This window comes from Muntiacus reevesi, chromosome X (assembly GCF_963930625.1).
Source record: "Muntiacus reevesi chromosome X, mMunRee1.1, whole genome shotgun sequence".
NCBI lineage: Eukaryota > Metazoa > Chordata > Mammalia > Artiodactyla > Cervidae > Muntiacus > Muntiacus reevesi.
Window position 1 is genome coordinate 54,204,107 of NC_089271.1, and position 22,208 is coordinate 54,226,314.

Genomic DNA, 22,208 nt, shown 5'->3' on the forward strand with positions numbered 1-22,208 from the left:
ATATGTCAATTACAATTTCTCATTTAACACTCACCTTGATCCATGGTAACCATATGTTTGTTTTCTATATCTGTGATTCTACCTCTGTTTTGTAAATAAGTTCATTTTGTACCTTTTCTATAGCTACCACATGTAAGCAATATCATATGATATTTGTCTTTCTGTGTCTGGCTTACTTCACTCATTATGACAATCTCTAGGTCCATCCATGCTGCTACAAATGGCATTATTTTGTTTGTTTTTATGGCTGAACAATATTCCATTGCATATATGTACTGCATATTTATCCATTCTTCTGTTTTGGTTAATATTGTGTATCACATTGATTGTGAAGACTGAGCCATCCTTGCATCCCTGAAATAAATCTCACTTGATCATAGTGTATGATCCTTTTTATATGTTGTTGAATTCAGTTTGCTATGATTTTGTTGTGAATTTTTGCATCTATATTCATCAGAGATATATTGGCCTACAATTTTTTTGTAGTGTCTTTGGTTTTGGTATTAGGGTACTGGTGGCTTTGTAGAATGAATTTTGGAATGTTCCCTCCTCTTCAGTTTTTTGGGATAATTTGAGAAGGATAAGTATTAGCTCTTTTTTTAATATATGATTTGTAGAATTCCTCTGTGAAGTGATTTGGTCCTAGATTTTGATTACTAACTCAATTTCACCACTAGTGGTCAGTCTTTTCAGATTGCTTATTTCTTCCTGATTTAGCCTTGGAAGATTGTATGTTTCTAGAAATTTGACCATTTCTTTTAAGATGTCCAGTTTGTTGAGATAAAGCTATTCATAGAATTATCTTATGATATTTATACTTCTGTGGTATTGAGTGTTACTTCTCCTCTTATCTTTTTAATTCGGGTTCTTGCTCTTTTTTTTCTTGATCAGCTTGGCTAAAAGCATATAATTGTGTTTATCTTTTCAAAAAATCAGCTCTTGGTTTCATTGATTTTTTTCTATTGTGTTTTTTGGTCTCTTATTTATTTCCTCTTTGATCATTATTATTTCCTTCCTTCTGCTGATTTTGGGATTTGCTTTTTCTTAGTTTTCTAATTCCTCTAGATGGTAGTCTAGGTTGTTGGAGATTTATCTTGTTTTTTTTTTTTTTTTTTTTTTTTTTGAGGTAGGCCTGCACAGCTTTAAACTTCCCTTAGAACTGCTTTTGCCATATCCCATAGATTTTGGAAAGCTGTGTTTCCATTTCCATTCCCGTTGGACACAGCAGCCCTCCCGCTAGTATCAAGCTGCATTATGAAGCAAGCAAGGTTGGAGAAGGAACCTGGCTTAGGCTGGAGCATGCACCAGGGTGGTTATAGTAAACCTGCCAGAGTTCCATGCCATTTAAATCTGCTTTCTCCACTTTGTTTTGGAAATACATAAGTGTATGTGCACTCTTAATGAACAGATTCTAGGTTTCTTATAGCTCTGTGTTAATCCCACTGGTTTTCTAACCACCTACGTATCTCATCTTCCTGGTCTTTGGCCCCAGGCCTGGAGCACCCAATATGCTGCTTCACCCAGTCTTAATAACAGTTATAACTTACCTAATGACCTCTCAAGATCTAATCAAATAACAATATAATATGGATCCTTATAAAGATCCTAAGACTTCCTTCCCTGAAATTCATCCATTTGATTATACACATCAGTGAAATCTGGACTTGGAGTATTATGAAAATCCTGCTCAAAAGCATATATTAAACCATTACCATTTACTATTAAGTACACATTTAAAAGGGGCAGTTAAATACACAAAATACATGGACCTTCAGAAAAGTAGCTTCTATCACTCTTAAATGATTTCCCCCTTGTCTTTTGGGTATCTGGACTTCACAGATGAGAAACAGTAATACTACTAGAATGAAAAAAAAACTAAAAATGAAAGTAAAACTTTTCCTTAATTTTCTTCTTTTTAAAATTTATCTCTACACTCTACAGTGGCCTTAGTGAGAAAAACCATAGCCAAATATGTGTATTTCTGAATGGCATATTTTCAACCATTTATTACCTTTGTATGTAGAAAAATTGCCTGACATTTCTGATTTTTGGTGTCCACTTATATAAAGTGTCAGGTAAAGCAACTACTTTCCACTGATGGTGTATTAGATATCATTATCATGTGTGGAAATACTTTTGTGAACTAGAAAGGGCTATATATGTGTTATAGCTATTTAGGAACATTCTGGTACATTACACAAATAAATCACAGTAAAAGCAATTTTTTTTAAAGCTAAACAGTTTCTCTAACCCAATCCTGGTACACAACAGAGTATATGTAATATATTTTATTGTACCAATAAATTATGCAAACCTGACCCATTCAGAAGCCAGACTAAATTATACTGACACCACACTAGGAACCTGAGATTCAAATGTACAAAACAGAATCCATGGGACTCATTGTCTAGTAGGAGAACAACCTGGAAGCAAATAACTCAAGGACTATGAAAGAGTACACATAAGTGTATACTGAGTAAAGTGTGGTATGTAGACACTCCCAAATTCTTTCACACTCTCAAACTGTTGTTCCATTGGTTACCACATCTTCCTATGTCTTCATTGCTCACTCTCTACTGGCTCCTCCCCATCAAGAAATAGGCCATGCTACCATCTGTCTCTTTGTCACAGTTTAGTGAGTCAGACAAGTATTTTAAGAAACTGCTGGATTCACAGTGGGATTTCATTTTAAAGTTAAATGGGAAGGGGTGGTAATGGAGTACTGGTAGGGTGTTTGGCTCTAGAGAACATGGTGGGGTCATTTTCCAAGACAGGGAACCCAGGAAGAGGGAAATTATTAGGGAAGAGAGGATTTTCCAAAAGGTAGGTTAGATGTGGGCTTCCTGGGTATCTCAGGTGGTAAAGAATTCACCTGCAATGCAGAAGACCCTGGATCAATTCCTGGTGAGGAAGATCCTCTGGAGAAGGGATAGGCTACTCACTCCAGTATTCTTGGGCTTCCCTGGTGGCTCAGACAGTAAAGAATTGGCCTGCAATGTGGGAGACCTGGGTTCAATCACTGGATTGGGAAGATCCCCTGGAGGAGGGCATGGCAACCCACTCCAGTATTCTTGTGTGGAGAATCCCCACGGACAGAGAAGCCTGACGGGCTACAGTCCATGGAATTGCAAAGAGTCAGGCACAACTGAGCAACTAAGCACAGCAAGAGGTTCAGATATAGATGAATAAATCATAATAATGTTTAATGTTTTGTACTTGGCAAGAAGTGGAATAAGCAACTATGGAAGAAGACAGTCTTTCTTAGGCCAAATTCAGCTTACATCTTGGTTCTGGTGCACATTAGCTTTATGACCTTAGGCAATTGACTTTTATGTGCTGAAGGTTTGAGTCCCAATAACCAATAACTCAACATTATTGGTAAAATTAAAAACAATAGTATAAGATGTAATATGGCGCAGTGGTTGAGACTCTGGATTGCATGGTTTTGAGGCTCAGTACTATCCCTTACTTGCTACAGGAAAGTGAATAAATTTTAATCTTCTAAGTATTCTTATCTATAAAATGGCATATTAAATATAGGCATACCTTGTTTTATTACACTTCACTTAGCAGATATTGTGTTCTTTACAAATTGAAGGTTTGTGGCAATCCTGTGTCAATGAGGTCTATTGGTGCATTTGCTCACTTCCTTACTCAGTGTCATACTTTGGTTATTTTCCACCAGATATTTTAAACCCTCCACCAGGAAAAAGAGTAAGACAGAAGACTCAGATGATGGTTAGCTTTTTTTTTTAGCTTCTTACTTTTGTATAAAGTACTGTTTAAAAACTTTTAAATTACTGTGTGTACATTGGCTTTTTAAAACAATACTATTGCATACTTCATGCAGTGTAAACACACATTTTATATGCCCAGGAAAACCAAAATATTATTCTGACTCACTTTGTTGCAGTATTTGCTTTATTGTGTGGGTCTGGAACGCAATCTGCAATATCTCTGAAGTATGCTTGTAATAGTGACAAGTTCACAGGGTAGTTATGAAAATTCAAATGATTAAATAGTATGCAACAATGCCTGGGATATAGAAACTGCTATATGCTTTCTAAATATATTTAAAATAAATAATTAGAGGGCTATTGCAAATCTCATAGGATATGAAAATAACTAATAGTAGTTGCTATTATGCCATTATGGGGCTTCCCAGGTCGTGCGAGTGGTAAAGAATCCACCTGCCAATGCAGAAGACATGAGAGACATAGATTCGATCCCTGGGTCAGGAAGAATCCCTAGAATAGGGAATGGCAACCCACTCCAGTATTCTTGCCTGGAGACTCTCCATGGACAGAAGAGCCTGGTGGGCTATAGTCCATAGGATCCCAAAGAGTTGGATACAAACGAAATGACTTGGCACACATGCATATTATGCCATTATATTCTCTTCTAAAATGCTTTTTTTTTTTAAAAAAAAAAAAAAAGTCATGGTATATCTTCATAGTTTAGAATTATCTTTAACTTTAAAATAGATTTTGACTGTGAATCCTATGGTCCCTTGAAGTCATCACTTGACTCACCCATTAAACTGTGGCCATGACAGACATCAGCATAGCTCACTCAGAACTGCTAATCGGTGGGTATCTGATCTGCTGAAGATGTTACCTCCTTGGTGAGAGTCATAAGACCTAAGATCACCAAGTGTGCTTTTCTTCTTTCCTTCAGAAATTTCTCCTATATTCCCTCTGATATTTCATCAGGCACACAAATGTCTTATCCTTTTGTTGTTGTTGTTGTTGTTCAGCCACTCAGTCATGTCCAATTCTTTGTGACCGCATGGATTGCAGCATGCCAGGCTTCCCTGTCCTTTGCTCTCTTCCGGAGTTTGCTCAAACTTATGTCCATTGAGTCAGTGATGCCATCCAACCATCTCATCCTCTGTCACCCCTTTCTCTCCCTGCCCTCAATCTTTCCCAGCATCAGGATCTTTTCCAAAGAGTCAGTTCTTCGCATCAGGTGACCAAAGTTTTTGAGCTTCAGCTTCAGCATCAGTCCTTCCAAAGAATATTCAGGGTTTATTTCCTTTAAGATTGACTGGTTTGACCTCCTGGCTGTCCAAAGGGCTCTCAAGAGTCTTCTCCAGCACCACAGTTCGAAAGCATCAGTTCTTTGGTGCTCAGCTTTCTCTGTGTTCCAACTCTCACATCTGTATGTGACTACTGGAAAAACCGTAGCTTTGACTATACGGACCTTTGTCAGCAAGGTAATGTCTCTGATTTTTAATCCTCCGTCTAGTTTTACTTTCCTTCCAAGGAGCAAGTGTCATTTAATTTCATTGCTGCAGTCACTGTCCACAGTGATTTTGAAGCTGAGAATACAAAATTTGTCACTGCTTCCACTTTTCCCCCTTCTATTTGCCATGAAGAGATGGGACTGGATGCCATGATCTTAGTTTTTTGAATGTTGAGTTTCAAGCCAGCTTTTTCACTCTTCTCTTTCACTTTCATCAAGAGCCTCTTTAGTTCCTCTTCACTCTCTGCCATAAGGGTGGTATCATTGCATATCTGAGGTTATTGATATTTCTCCCAACAATCTTGATTCCAGCTTGTGATTCACCCAGCCAGGCATTTTGCATGATGTGCTCTGCATATAAGTTAAATTAGCAGGGTGACAATATACAGCCTTGATGTACTCCTTTTTCAATTTTGAACCCGTGCATTGTTCCATGTCCAGTTCTAACTTTTGCTTCTTGACCTGCACAGTTTTCTCAGGAGGCAGGTAAGGTGGTCTGGTATCCCAATTCTTTAAGAATTTCCACAGTTTGCTGTGATCCACACAGTCAAAGTCTTTAGCATAGTCAATGAAGCAGAAGTAGATGTTTTTCTGGAATTTTCTTGCTTTTTCTATGATGCAATGGATGTTGGCAATTTTATCTCTGGTTCCTCTACCTTTTCTAAATCCAGCTTTTATATCTGGAAGTATCCTCTGGCAAAGTGCTATTAAGAGATGTCATGAGATAGACTTTCAGTATGTAGACTTTGAGTTTTCTTAAGTAGATAAAGTGCAATATCCAAAGAATGGATAAAATATATCCAAATAGAGGTACAGTTTTATTTTTTAGGTTTTATTTTATTTATTTTTTATTGATGTGTAGTCTATTTCTTCTAACAGAAATAGAAGAGATTAAGAAGAGATGGCAAGAATACGCAGAAGAATTATACAAAAAATCTCTATGACCTGGAATAACTATGATGGTGTGGTCAGTCACTTACAGTCAGACATCCTGCAGTGTGAAGTCAAGTGGGTGTTAGGAAGCATTGCTATGAACAAAGTTAGTGGAAGTGATGGAATTCCAGTGGAGCTATTTAAGATCCTAAAAGATGATGCTGTTAAAGTACTGCACTGAAAATGTCAGCAAATTGGAAAACTCAGCAATGGCCACAGGAGTGGAGAAGGTCAGTTTTCATTCTAATCCCAAAGAAAGGCAATGTCAAAGAATGTTCAAACTACCATAAAATTGTGCTCACTTCACATGCTAGCAAGGTAATGCTCAAAATCCTTCAAATTAAGCTTCAGCAGTTCATGAACTGAGAAATTCCAGATGTACAAGCTAGATTTAGAAAAGGCAGAGGGATCAGAGATCAAATTGCTAACATTCCTTGAATCAAAGAGAACACAAGGAAATTCCGGAAAAAACCTACTTCTGCTTCATTGACTACACTAAAGCTTTTGACTGTGTGGATCAAAACAAAGTGTAGACAATTCTTAAAGTGATGGAAATACCAGACAACCTTACCTGCCTCCTGATAAACTTGTGTGCAGGTCAAGAAGCAACAGTTGGAACTGGACATGTAACAATGCAGTGGTTCAAAATTGGGAAAGGAGTACATAAAGGCTGTATATTTTCACCCTGCTTATTTAACTTGTATGCAGAGTACATAATGTGAAATGCTGGGCTGGATGAACCACAAGCTGGAATCAAGCTTGCTGGGAGAAATATTAGTAACCTGATATGCAGATGACACCACTCTAATGGCAGAAAGCAAAGAGGAACTAAAGAGCCTCTTGATAAAGGTGAAAGAGGAGAGTGAAAAAGCTGTCTTAAAAATTCAACGTTCAAAGAACTAAGATCATGGCATCCGGTCCCATCACTTCATAGCAAATAGAAGGGGGAAAAGTAGAAACAGTGACAGATTTTATTTTTTTGGCCTCGCAAATCACTGCAGACAGTGACTGCACTATGAATTTAAAAGATGCTTGCTTCTTGGTAGGAAAGCTATGACAAACCTAGGCAGCATATCAAAAAGCAGAGACATCACTTTGCTGACAAAATTTCCGTAGAGTCAAAGCAATGGTTTTTCCAGTAGTCATGCAGAGATGTGAGAGCTGGACCATAAAGAAGGCTTGGACATTAAAGAATTGATGTTTTTGAATTGTGGTGCTGGTACAGACTCTTGAGAGTCCCTTGGACAGCAAGGAGATTAAACCAGTCAATCCTAAAGGAAATCAGTCCTGAATATTCACTGGAAGGACTGATGCTGAAGCTGAAGCTCCAATACTTTGGCCGCCTGATGTCAAGAGCTGACTCATCGGAAAAGATCTTGATGCTGGTAAAAACTGAGGGCAGGAGGAGAAGGAGTGACAGAGCATGAGATATTTGGATAGCATCACTGACTCAATGGACTTGAATATAAGCAAACTCCAGGAAATAGTGAGGGACAGGGAAGCCTGGTGTACTGCAATCCATAGAGGGGCAAAGAGTAAGACAGTACTTAGTGACTGAACTACAACAACAGGCATACAGTATAGTAATTCAGAATTTTTAAAAGTTATACTCAATTTGTGAAAGTGAAGTCACTCAGTCTTGTCCAACTCTTTGTGACCACATGGACCTCCGTTTATGGGCTTTTCCAGGCAAGAATACTGGAGTGGGTTGCCATTCCCTTCTCCAGGGGATCTTCCCAACCCAGGGATCAAACCCCGGTCTCCTGCACTGTAGGTAGACTTTTTACCATCTGAGCCACTAGGGAAGCCCATACTCAATTGGTAGTTATTATGAAGTATTAATTATATTCCCTGTACTGTACAATACATCCTGTAGCTTACTTATTTTATACATAATAATTTGTACGTCTTACTCCCCTGTATTGCTCCTCTTCCCTTCTGTCTCCCCACTGGTTAACTGTTCTCTATATTTGTGAATCTGTTTCTTTTTTATTATATTCACAAGTGTGTCTTATTTTCTTAGATTCCGGAAGTATTGTTTTTAGAGTGCAAGCAGTGAAAATTTGTTTAGTCTGTCATTTAATTGTAAAGAAACAAAGTCACATTAAATAGAGTTTCTATGGGTGTATAGCCACTTGTCACCACACAGGTGTTTTCCAACTTCACCTCTCACTGCTGCCTGGAAATCTTACTGTTTTCTTAGTTCTCTTTTTTATTCTCCACAGACCTTCATCCATTCTGCTCTTCCATCTCCTAACCTTTTACACATTCTGTCCTCACGCACATTAGATGATTTGATTCTTACCTCCCCAAGGGAAATGAATCTCTCAAGTGTAATGTACCTCAGTTTTGCAGCACAAATGTACAACCTTACTTATATGTAATCCAATGTTTCCTCCTTACCTCTAGGTACAGTAGAGGAAGTAGCCTCCCCCCTCCCCCGCCACCATCTAAGATAATCATTCACTGTGCTTCACACACAAGTTCTTCTACCCTCTTGTTTAATTGGTTACCACATCTTACTATGTTTTCAGGTTTTCCCTCTCTACTGGTGTTTGAAGGAAAAGCCAATTCTGACTTCATATTGGAACCATTTCTTTGACTTGCTTTTCACTGCTTTTGTTATTGTAATCATATATAATGGCCTACCTCAGAGAATGTTGCCCCTCTGCCTGACTGCTAAACTAAAGTGCTTTTGATCAGGACCCTGTCCACCTGTGGATGGCAGGGAAGACGAAATTAACACATCCCCTCCCTGAAGCTTGCCATTCTAGGAGATATTTACAAGATTAATGGCCTTTTTACTTTGTTTCCTCACCTCCCCCATCTCTGTTCTATAAAACAAATCGGTATCCAGACCCTAATAAGATGGTTATTTTGAGACATTAGTCTGTCATCTTCTTGACTTTATGAATAAAGTCATACTCCTTGCCTCAACACCTTGTTTCTCAGATTCTTTGGCCTGTCGTCCAGCAAGTAGAGCAAGCTTGACTCGAAAACACTGGCTTCTTCTCATCAACAAGTAAAGGTCTCAAGTCTCTGTCGCCTTGAAGACATTAAAGCTCTTTTTCGATGTGACATCACCTTTGAGCTACTATTCCTTCTATTCCTCTCCTCTCTTTCATAATTAAGCTGCTTGAATGAATCATTTAGACTCACTGAATCGAATTCCTTATCTCTCACTCATTCCCTAGCCCACTGTCATCTGTCTTTCCACCCCACCACTTTATTGAAGCAGTTCAATTATTAATCATCTTAAGCCTTAAATTCACTCAATTCTGTGTCTTTATCTTCTCTCCATTTCCCTCTTATTTTGATAACTATTCCGTTTTTTGATGATCTCCTTGTATGTGCTTCTCTCTCTGCCCAACCCAGAAATTTTTAACAGTTTTATTACAATGTAAATTACATACCATAATCTTCACCTATTTATTGTATAAGTCAAAAGTTGTTAGTGCATTTATAGAGTTGGGCAATCATCATTATAATCTAATTTTAGAATATCTTCATCATTTCAAAGAGAAACCTTGTACCCATTAGAGGTCAATCCCCATTCCCCTTTCCTTCAGCCATAGGTAACTATTAATCTGTGTTTTGATTCTGTGTGTTTACCCATACTAGGCATTATATAAATGAAGTTGTACAATATGTGATGTGTTATGTCTGACCTGTTGTTCATCCATGTAATAGCATAGTACTTCATTCCTTTTTATTGCTGAATAGTTTTCAGCAATTCATTAATGTGGGATATCTGGTTTTCTTTAATTCACAAAAATACTTTTGATGTTCAGTCTACCTGCCTTTTGCTGCAAATTTCTATATAACCTGACTTTCCCCCTGCCTCTTTGGAGCAGTTCTCTCAAGGTTACTTGAGATGCTCTCTCCCAGGCTTAAATTCCTAAAAATTACCACCAAATAAAACATAATTCTCAACTTTTAGGTTGTGACTATTTTTTAAATTGTCAATTTTCATGAACAAATCTTTTTTATGGAATATATTTTTATTTCTCTTAGGTGTATATCTAGCAGTAGAATCGTTGGGTGATGTGATAACTCTATTTAACATTTTAAAGAACTGCCAAATTATTTTCCAAAGTGGTAGTGATATTTTATACATACGAAGGCTTCAATTTCTCCATATCCTCCATAGGACTTGTGATTTTTAGTCTTTTTCATTATAGTCATTTCAGTGGGTGAGAAGTAGTATTTCATTGTGGTTCTGATTTACATTTCTCTAATAGGTAATTCATGGGGTCGCAAAGAGTGGGACACTACTGAGCGTCTGAACTGAACTGAATAGCTAATAACATTGCACATACTTATTGTCCCTTTGTGTATATCTTTGGAGAAGTCTATTCAAATCCTCTGCCCACCTTTTAATTACAGTATTTATTTTATTATTGACTTATACATATTCTTTAATATTCTGGATACAATACAGATCTCTGATCATTTCAAAGAGCCAACATTTAGTGCTACTGATTTTCACTACCGTTTGCCTAATTTCACTGTTGTTTTTCTGTTGTTTTTCTGTTGTTTACCTAATTTCATTCTATCCTTTTGTATTACTTTCTTTTTGCTTGTTTTGTGTTTACTTTGCTCATCTTTTCATAGGAATTTATACTTATGAATTACCCTTTAAAGTACTGCTTTAGCTGCATTTCAAGCTTTGGTGTTTTGATTGTATCCATCTCAAAGTATTTTCTAATTTCCATCATGATTTCTTCTTTAACCCATTGGATTATTTAGGAATGTATTTTTTATTTTCCACATATTTGTGAGTTTCCCATATTTCTCTCTTGCTGATTTCTAATTTAATTCCATTTTGGTTAGAGAACATAATTTGTATGATTTCAATTTTAAATCTTTTGAGGCATGTTTATGGCCTAGCATACAGTCTTTTTCGGAGAAGGATCCATGTACATTTTGTTGTTGTTTGGAATTAGTCTAATGTTTTATAGTGTTGTTCCTCTGTTGCTAATGGTGTCCTGGAGCTACCAGGCCCTTCTTTTTTTTTTTTTTCTTTCATTTATTTTTATTAGTTGTAGGCTAATTACTTTAAAACATCAAGTGCTCAGGCCTGGTGCACTGGGAAGTACCAGGCCCCTCTTAATTGTTCGCCATTAAGATCCTCATTGTTTTTCCAAAAATGCCCTTAGGCATAAATGTTTCCAGGTTCTTTTCCAAATAAATTCAATCTCTTCAGGCACAGCTGCTGTGCTGCTTACAGCCTGCTTCTGTACCCAGGGGAAACTTCAACTATATATGTGTCTTTTTCAATTTTGGTTTCCTTAGGGTATATGCCTAGGAGTGGGATTGCTGGGCCATATAGTGGTTTTATTCCTAGTTTTTTTAAGGAATCTCCATACCGTCTTCCATAGTGGCTGTGTCAATTTACATTCCCACCAACAGTGCAAGAGGGTTCCCTTTTCTCTACACCCTCCCCAGCATTTATTGTTTGTAGCCTTTTTAATGATGGCCATTCTGACTGGTATCTCATTATAGTTTTGACATGAACTGGTGGATATAGCAGGATACGTCTTCTATAGTAACACTCCACTGGGCATTCAAGGGAGATGGTAGCAGGTGGTTATTTCACCTTTCCTATTTCCATGTAGAAACTTCACCCTAGAAATGAACTTGGGCCAAGAAGATCAGTCCTTTAGCCCAGGCTTGCCTAGAGTAGTGATTTGGCAACATAGGGCTGTGACGGAATAAAAGACATCGGTGCCCTCCTCCAGGCGTGAAAGTACAGCCCTAGACTAGGAACTGCGAGGATAATAAGCCACGGTCTTCTTGGGCACACCCATACTTAGAGGAGAGCTTGTCACATAGAGCTGAGGGGGATTGGAACAGGTTATAGCTCAAATGCCAAATTCTATTTTTACAGAGATTTAGTAGATCTTTTTTTGAACAAATGTTTATCCATTTGCTGTATGCCCTTATGACAGTTTTTAGGGACTTTAAATATGTGTGTGTGTACATACTTATTTGTCACCAATTAAATGTTATTTCAGTAGGGAGTGAGCCCCCCAAGATCCTCATACAACTCTTTTGGAAGTCCTGCACCCACCCTTAAATATTGATATTCTTCAGGGAGATTTTCATTGTCCTCTTTGTATACCCTCTCCTGTATGACCTTTACTATCTCTTCACTTATTGCCCATCTACTGATGATTCCAGGATCTACACTTCCAGCTCATTCTTCTTTCCTAAGCTGCATGTCTACGTATCTCTGGACTTTTGGCTATGTCTTAAGTTAATGTCTCTTGGCTACCAGAAACTAACAGTTGTAAAACTACTCTCATTGCCTCAGTTTTCCATAACTAATGCTTTCCCTCTATTAGATTCCACCAAGGGAATGGTACCATCATCTCAGTTGTTTTAGCCAGATATCTTTAAATACATCCATGATATCTACCTCTCTCTAATCCCCTACACCCAATTAATCAACTCATGCCCCATTAAATCCTATAAATTTCTAAAGTGTGTCCACATATATCAATATGGTCAGTACCCTAGTTCAGATCACCATCATTTCTCACCTGAACTACTATCACAATCTTCTCTCCCTTTACAAATAATTTTCTACTCTTTAGACAAGTTGATGTCATGTCTCCTCTCCTCGAATTCCTGAACAAGTCATATCAGACCCTCTATAATCTGGCTTTTTCTAACCCCATGACATTCACTTGGAGATCCTTTCTTCTTCTCTACGTGCTCAAACTATGTTCCAGACATAATGAACAAGTTCTTGTTCCTAAGATCATCCAGAACCTCACACTGGCTCTTCCCTTTCTGGAAGAATACCTTCCCACTACTTCTCCTGGCTAGGCCCTGTTCACCCTTCAGGTGCTAAGTTACATGGCACTTTCTCTGAGAATCATCCCTGCTAAACTAGGTTAGTTTACTACATGCTGGCAGAGCCCACTGAACCCCACTATCACAAAAAGCCACTATATTTTGTTGATATTTTTTGTTTTATCATCTGTCTTCCCAACACTGAGAGCTCCAATTGTAAGGATAGAGGTACTAGATAAATGCAAATACCTTCCTATTTACCTACCAGGTTAAAGCTAGATGAAAGAACACAGCTTAAAGACTAGAAATATTATTGACTGAGATGATAGAAGGTCTTTATTCATATTATAATATATTAAGGTTTAATTTAGAAATTAATTATGAAATTTAATTAAGAAAAAAGGTAATTGTAAATAGACTTGGACAACAGGGTGCTCTAGGGCAGCAAAGTATTCCTGGGAAGGATTTTTCCTTGCTTTAAACAGTATGCATCTGTTTAGATAGACTGGGCTAATCCCTAAAATGTCCACTAGGGAGCATGATGCTATCACTGGTAATGCCTACTAAGAATGATTTTGCAGTCAATTTATGTGCTTGTAATACCAAGAAATGAGGTCTAAGTTTGAGTGGTTAGACAAAAGGCAAAAAGAGAACTGATATGACCTCTGTTTCAAGTCCTCTATACCTTCAGCACTGGCCCCAGAGAGGTCTAAGATTCGAGAGGTCCTGGACTGCTTTTTCACACTGCTGTGTAGGATTACACAGGGCTGGGGTGTTAAGTCTTCTTAGACCACGGATGGGCTTCTTGATTCTTTAAGTTCACTATCCTGGGAAGAGGTGGAACACCGAATTCACTTAAGATACTATCAGTCGTGTTTTTCTTCATCTTAACATAAATCATGAACTTTGGAGTAAAAGAGACAATTTCTATATCCAACCCATCACATTTTAATGTCCTTTGATCCATTCCATTAAGGTTCATATCTTTGATTCTAGGAATATAAATTCAAGACACTCTTAAGTACTTCTTAGAGACTGAGTCGTGGGAGCAGCTTTACCTTATCCATGGTGGGAATCATTTTATCCATGATTTGAAACTGCAAACTCAGGTTTTTGGTAGTGATGGGAAGTGGGGGCTGGACGGACTTTCCTAGGCCAATTTGGAGTCAGCCTGCATTAGGGAACTTTTCTAGCAATGGAACCTAGCAAAGATCTGAATTGTACAGTAGTTGTAAACTGTGTTCTTTGCCTCACATAATCTGGTACTCTTCAATAAATGGCCTTGTCTCTGGGGCACTGTAGAAAATTGATAAGGGCACATTCTGGGGTAAAAAGATAGAAGGGGGATAACAGGGTTCCATTTCCTGAGTCCAGAGTGTTGATGTCCTTGCTTACCAGTTGAAAAATCACTGCGCTCAGAAGAGCACATGAGAGTCACACAAGGCAGCTTAAAAAGGATCCAGAAAAAACAGGGAACTTTCTGAAAAACAAGGTGGTAGCAGGCCGGCCTACTTTTAGCCAATATATTGCAATTGTGTGACTTAACAAATGTGAACCCCTCTGAATTGATTGTTCTCCCTCCCCTACCAGCCTCAGTACTTGGTGAGTAGAAAGTCTGTGTGGGAATTAGGAGATGAAAAACCAAACCAACCAAAAACAAGCCTGCATTCTTCCCTTCACCAACACTTGGTAGAGAACTTGGTCTGGATTTGACACCCAAGTTTTGTGCCATGCCTGTGCACTTGTGCAGGAAAGAAGTAGTGAAAATTCCATGACAGCCCTGTGCAGTGTGCTGTACTTAGTCGCTCTGTTGTGTCCGACTCTTTGCAACCCTATGGACTGCAGCCTGCCAGGTTCCTCTGTCCATGGGGATTCTCTAGGCAAGAATACTTGACTGGGTTGCCATGCCCTCCTCCAGGGGATCTTCCCAACCCAGGGATTGAACCGTCTCCTGCATTGCAGGAGGATTCTTTACCATCTGAGCCACCAGGGAAGCCCATGACAACCATGACCAGTACCCTAAAACACTCGGAGAAACAGCAAGGTGCCTGTATTGTGTGTGTTTGACAATAAATGAGTCATGGATTTTGGGAACTATTCTGGGGGGAGGGGCTCATCTGTGCCATCTGTGTCTGGTTACATGTGTTTATGTTTGAAAAGAAAAAAGGCTAGAATACACACACATATTTTTTAAAACATAGTTATTCTTGGTAGGGGGATCATGTGTGATTTTTTATTCATTTACTTTGGGGGGAATTTTCCAACTTTTATGAAGTTAAGATGAATTAACTTTGTAATGAGGAAAAACACTTTCAGCTTTTAAAACTAAATTATAGAATGGGGAGTGGAACCTAAGCTATGTCCACCAGTAGTGTTCAAAGCTTTCTGGTCATATTTGACATACTGATGCAACTAAAAGTCTTTTTACACGTAGAGCTGGGAGACCTCCGAGGAAAGAATTCACATTAAGGGAAGACAAAATCTGCCAACATGTTAGCTCAGGAACAAAACCTAGGTTTTTTGAGGGGAGGAGAGGTTCTGGCTGTATTGGGCTGTCGACTGATCTTCCAACCAACCTTCTCAAGTCTTAGGGACAGAGGGAGGCCTACAAGTATACTCTGAACAATTTTTTTCAATTTTTATTCTGAAAAATCTCAAACATATACAAAAGTATAGAGAATAGTATAACGAACTCCCAAATATCCATCACACAACTTCAATAATTATCAATTTATTGCCAGTTTCATGTGTATGCTCACTCACCCCATCTAAGTGAATATCAGTAGCATATCTTTTCATCTGTTAAACTTACAGTATATTTCCCTAAAAGATAAGGATTTAAAAAACATAACCACAGTACCATATCATACCTAAAAAAATCCCAATACACCAGGGAGATGTGTTTTTATTTCAAATTCTATAAAAATTGGGGGAATAATCAGTACATTTCACTGGTACCATGTGGAAGGGTGTAACACTCAAATGGAGCCCAAGCTTTTTTCTGATGTTACTGCTTTACAATGCAAAAGAAAGAAAATTACCATATTAAGGCCACTCTAGGGCCTCTGTAGGGAGATGGGGAAGAGTGCTGACATCACAAACCCCATGGCAGAACTCCATAAAATTTCCTCTAAACATCTCTGTCATTTTCTTAAAGTTGCTCTCCTGGAGGTAGCTGACCCAAGTCCTCTCTAAATCTTTTAATTTTCAGCACCCTCCTAGAAGTTCCCCCTACCTTGAATTTTCCAGGTAACAACAATGTAGCTGTCTTTCAGTCCTCTGCATTCTCACATACAGATTCCAGGTGGGATGAGGATCTAGCTGAGTGTATTGGAAAAGGGGATGAAAACTGTGGCCAACTGAATCAGTAAGATAATAAAGAAACCTAGGCAAATTAAGTGGCATGATTAACTTTGGAAACTGTCTATAGCAGTTTTTGTTGCCATTGACATCAAATAATACAGTATACTGAATCTGTAAAATTAGAAAAACAATCTTTTCTTCAAAGAAATGTTAGGATTACATGAAAGAAGTGGTTAGGGCAGTGCAAAAACATTAACTTTATTATTTGTATATAGTAAAATTTTTATAAAAAGCACATCATCTTATTATGTTCATTGTATTTATTTTTATAATTAGTTTTACAGCAAGTTGTATTCTTGAATAAAATTTTAAGCAAATTAACAACAGTACAAAAACACTGAAGTTGTTACACAAAGGACTGATTCTATAAAATGTTGCCCTAAGTGATGTTAAAACTGTGCTAGCCATTGCGTGGTATGACATAGCAATAGGAGTAGTAATTCTTCTCCTTGAATATCCTACAACTGCCTTGAAAAGTTTCCAAAATGTCTTATTCAGAAAAGCCACACACGTGGTGCCTGGAGAGCATATAGCACCAGATTGGAAGGGGAATGTTTTGCCATTATAATTATACATAGTGATTATAAAATATTAATTGAACCAAAGATCCTTCAGTGATGTCAGCCATATTTCAAGTAGTGTCTCAGGTGCAGAATATGCAAAGAATAAGGAGACATGGTTTTTGCTTTCAGTCTAATAAAGAAGGCAGACATATATATATATAAAAAAGCACAACAAAATGCTACAGGTGCTGAATAAGAGTCTGTTCATGTACAACAGTACAATCACCAGGGCAAGAGAAGTCAGTAAAACAGACAGGGAAGGAGTCTCTCAAGATGCAGGAAGAAAACCAGATGAGCTGTCTCCTTGGAAGCATGGAAGTGCTCACCTATACTTGACAATTCCATTTATTAATGGCTTACATCAATGATTCTTTCAAACAATCCTGGACATCTTTGCTGTTCATCTGGAGAAACAAACCAACATACAATTAGAAGGCTTTATTAATTTAACAATTCTTCCAATTGATAAATTTACAAAGGCTTTATTATCTGCATCATTCACTTCACATTTGGAATGCTTTCACAGAATTATGTAATGCAGCTGCAATGTGAGTCTGGATAAGCAGCTGAGGAAGTTATAAGTCAATATATGTTACAAAACAAAAAAGTCTGAAAGCAGTGATATCAGAAGTTTTGCAAAAGGGGGAGTGGTCACCTAAGACATTAAAAAAAATCCTAAATTTCATGTTCTGGACTCTAGGCTTATGGGAATTATTGGTTCCTAGCCATCAAAAAGTTTGTGAAGTTTGATGTGTAGTGGTTTGTGGTATAGTGGCCACACAACCATGCAAATAGGTAAGCACAATAAATTGTAAAAACCATGACACACACAGGAGAGGGTATCTTGACCCAGGTGGTCAGGAAAGGCTTCTCATAGGAAAAGTTTATGAAGTAACTATTTTTATCATCTTCAATTTTTTATTGAAAACCCTGAGCATCAGATAGATAACTTGGCGGAAGTTACAGAATTAGCAAAAACTGGAATCAGTTGAAAACTGCTCATAAAAATATCAAGTTTTACTTCAGTTACCATAGTGACCTTTCTGATTCTCATAATGCTATTTGCCCATAAAATATTTAATATCTGTTAGATATAGTATAACAGTTTATCAGGAGACAACTACTAGGAAAATACTGGTGAAACTCTGGTAGTGCCTGGTGGCTTCCCCATATGGGACACCTGGAAGTAAAAGATTTGCCCCCCAAATATATTTGTGTGTGTACATATACAGACACATTTAAAAATTTTTATACATTATAGACATAGCACTAATTATTTTCAGTGATTCTATGTATCTATTAATCTCTAATGTTGTCTCTCTATAATTTAAAAGAATAAAATATTTGAACAGCTGAAAATATATGCTGTTTATAAAACATGCAGAAAATAAATTTGATTCATTGCTGCAAACCTCAATTATCTATGGAGAGTACTCTTTTTCTCTTTTTACCAAGGGGAATGCTGTAAAACCAACCAAACAACATATAAGTGACTTTTTAACACTCTTAGGAGGAAAAAAATCAACTGTACTTCAATCTTTGGAGCGTAGTAAAAATTTTCTACATGAGGTGGTAGAAATTTTCTACATGATCTCCGCTCATCTGTTTAGCTTGAAAGGCTTGGTCTTAAAGAGAAAAAGAGAAGTCTCCTTGGAGCTTTAAACTATTTTGACTAGGCTAAGTCCAGAGAATATTTCACAAAAGCTACTTAAATGAACCTAACAGTCAATCCCAAAATATAGCATGACATATTCTAAATGTTTCTGGCAAAAGCAAACAAACCCACAATGTATTTATATGCTAAATTTTTAACGACGGGTTAGGGTGAATACTGTATATTTTTGCCTTTGTCAGACACTTAATTTAAGAACCAAATAAGATGATGCATTATTACCTCTAAGAATAACAAGTTAAGGCTCCAAAGTATTTGTGACAGCATTTCAGATGGAAGGGGTTTTTATCTGCAAAAATATCTGTAAAATAAGAACCCAGTATGTCTGCTGTGTTAATGTTAAGGTAGAATTTAAGAACCCTCTTGAATAACTAGGTTATTGGGGGAAAATATCTTTGGATCTATTTGAGATTGTATGAATAGTAAAGGTCAAGTTGTTTGGAATTAAACATGTGCTCAAATATATATTTGATCACTTTTGCAGAGAAAAATTGAAAAATACACAATAACTATAATTAATCAAATGAAATAATTCAGATACTAAACTGTCATTTGTTTTTAAAACTCATTTTTTAGTTTACTAATATGGCATTAGTACAGAAAATGTTTTGTGAACTGAAACTTGCACTTTATCTGTACTTGAAAGTGTAATAAGATTTGTTTTCAAAATAGTAGTACCAAATTTCTTTAGAAAGTGGAACAGAACCCACTTTTTAGAAGCAACCATATAAGCATGTTACTAATTTATAGAATTAAAATGCAACCAAATAGAGAAAAAATATTTGAGTATTTTGAGGAACAAAACACATACAGCACACCAGGGAGCAGCACAAAAGAGTATATGTTCTAAAATTCAATATGAAGTTTAAAAGCAGAACTACTCTATGGTCTTAAAAGATAGAAGGGCAGAGTACCGATTAGGAAGGGGAATGCAATGGACTTTTGAGTTACAAGTAATACTATTAATAATTTCTGGATCTGAACTCTAGTTACATGTATTGCTCACTATGTAAAGATTCATTAAGCTGTAAAAATTTGTCAACTGTTCTGCATGTATGTTGCACAACAGTAAAATATGAATTAATTTAACAAAGGATAACTTCCATTAAATCTTTAGCAGTAACTGTGTTTAAAAACAGGCTACTTTCAGGACTACCAAAATGTTTGAAATGACTATTACTTTCTACCTTATTATTTACTAGATGGGTGTTTTAAAAATGCTTAAGTATTATGTATGGAATGACTTTTCCAACCTGATGCCCAATTTAGAAAGTAGATTTTCCCTTTACCTAACTGCCCACATGGCTAGAGGAATAAAGGTAGTTCCAGAAGACAGACCTATACATTTTAGATAGGATCCCTGATTTCAAACAAGTCCTGAAGCAAATGTAAGTAAGAGCTTTTACTTAGAAACCCAAAAAAGTTTGTCATGTGACACAAAGCCTTATCCAAAACCTTCACAAGAGATCTTTCAGGTATCTTAACAGTTGAGTCAGTAGTAGCTGAGTGTCAAGAAAGCTAACTCCCTCAATTGGGATAAAATTACCATATGATATTCCACTTCTTTGACTACTTATATTCAGACAAGTTTAAGTTGACTATCACAAATTCAAATACACAAACTTTCTTTCAAAGACTAGTTTATACTGAGGGAACCATAGTTGTTCTAGGGCACTGAGAAAAGAGCAATGGAAGCTGGAAGTTGAGCATGCTAAATCACACTCGGAATACAGTTTTCATAATATGTACATTATCAGGACAGTACATAACCTTCTCGAGAGGGTGTTTACTCTATAAAATGATATTTTGCTAAGCTGCATTTGGGCTAAAAGGGTAATGGCTATGTCAAGTAAGAAGTAAAAAAAAAAAAAATACCAGTTGTGAAAATATTCTGAAACTCGAATTAACAACATATGAATAAAGCAATTTCTGAAAAGGGCAAATTAGATCACATATCTGAACATCCAATTATTGCTCAGTGTAGAAAGAGCAAATGATGTAAAATTTCTTAAATACTTTTTTGAAATTCAAAACTGGTCCATGAAACCAATTCCCATCACAGAAAGGCTTGCTGACAGGACTAAAGCTGTGAATGAGAAAACAACTTAAAAAAAATTAATGAAAATGCCACACAACCAAGGTGATCAGATTTTAAAGGCCCTCAATACAATACAAGCCACAAGACTGGTACCAAAAGTACACATGCACAAAGCGCGTGCATGCACATACACACACATCCCAAACTCTGGGTGAGCAGTTAAGGCAACTTAAAAAACAACCCATGTGGCTTTGACTTTCTGAAATGTGTTATAGTGCTACCAAGAAGCGATTCTGAAAGCATCTGAAAAACGTGCAAAGTGCCTGAAAACAGTGCCTGGCAACTGAGACAGTTTGCAAGCGTGATTCAGAGGTCTGCCAAGGAAACAAAAGAAGCCTCCCTCCTCCCGGTGAGACCGCACACGGCAAGAGAGGTGCTCCGGGCACTACTTATTGTCAGGTAGGCGGAAAGCAGAAGTCTGCACGAGCGGTACATACTAAGGATCGCCCTCCGGCAGGGACGGGGCCGCGGAGTTTCCATTGGTTGGGGAACCGCCCAGCTTTAGTTTTTGCAGATATTCGGCATGCACGGGCTTGTGGCACTGGAGAACCTTGATCGCATCTTCGACTTTGAACCACTCTCGCTTCCTCCCAATGTTAACCGAATCTTCCCAATCCTCCAGAATCTCAGTGACAGTCAGTACATACACGTAGGTTCTGTGCTTGCGATCTTGGTTCTGCTCGAAAATGCCCAGGAGCCGGCCTAACTTCCCCTTGACTCCCGCCTCTTCAAACACCTCGCGGACGGCCGCACCGCCCGGCTCCTCCTCGGGCTCCATGCCCCCGCCCGGCACGATCCAGCGGTCCGGGTACCGACTGCTACTCACTAACAGCACCTCGTCCTCGCGCTCGCTCCGGAAGCACAGGCACGCCGCCCGCTTCTTGAACCCCTCCGGGTCGTAGGTCCGCGTCTGGTTCGGCTTGCACTTCATCTTCGAGGCCGTCCGCCGCCGCTCAGGTCCCCGCCGCCGCCGGGTCGAGGGGCTCCAAGGTGCTGGGGAGAGAAAGAGCCGCGAGGAGGGGCAGAGAGTGAGAGAGAGGCGCCTCAGCCCACGAGCCCCGGGAGCTCAGGGAAGATAAGGCCGGGGCGGGGACGGGGGCGGGGGCGCGCGAGGTACGTCAGTCGGTCCGTCCCCTGCGTGGCCGGGGGTCCCGGGCACAGACGCCTGAGTGGAGGAGGCGCCGCCCCCGCCCCCGTCCCCGCCTCCGCCCCCGCCCCGAGCCCGCCACTCCGCGAGGAGCCCACTCGCGTCTCCGGTGCGCGTCTCCGTCCGTCCCTCTTTCCCTCCTCAGCCGCCGGGACCAAGGCTGAGCGAGGTGATGCGCATTCGCGCGCGCGTCCGCGTCCCCAGGCACGTGCGCGTTCCCGTCGGAGGGCGGGGGGCGGGGGTCTCGCGGCTCCCACAGCGCCAGGCGCCTCTGGCGCAGCGCGCAGGCGCCTGGCACATCTCGGGCTGGGACTGTCCGGCCCCCAGGGTGGAATGCACCGTATTGTGACTTGGGCCAGCTTGTTTCCACGTGTGCCTTTGACCCAG

At 38.8% G+C, this 22,208-nt stretch overlaps 1 protein-coding gene across 3 annotated transcripts; it reads right to left on the reverse strand.

Annotated features, from left to right (window-relative positions):
* Positions 1–15,720: 15,720 nt before the first annotated feature.
* Positions 15,721–21,720, reverse strand: NUDT11 (nudix hydrolase 11). 3 transcript variants are annotated; one of them, XM_065915545.1, is made up of 2 exons: positions 21,112–21,720; positions 15,721–17,308 (listed from the first exon to the last, which is right to left on the reverse strand). In XM_065915545.1, coding segments are annotated over exons 1-2 (495 nt in total). In that variant the 5' UTR covers positions 21,606–21,720; the 3' UTR covers positions 15,721–17,307. The 3 variants fall into 3 exon arrangements, with proteins under 3 accessions (XP_065771617.1, XP_065771619.1, XP_065771618.1); XM_065915547.1 differs by lacking the exon at positions 15,721–17,308 and adding an exon at positions 18,827–18,877; XM_065915546.1 differs by lacking the exon at positions 15,721–17,308 and having other exon boundaries at positions 21,111–21,720.
* Between the last annotated feature and the right edge of the window lie 488 nt (positions 21,721–22,208).

Bases quoted from the DNA above. Each gene is read 5' to 3' on its own strand.
- NUDT11 (XM_065915545.1), bottom strand. From the start codon at position 21,605: ATGAAGTGCAAGCCGAACCAGACGCGGACCTACGACCCGGAGGGGTTC.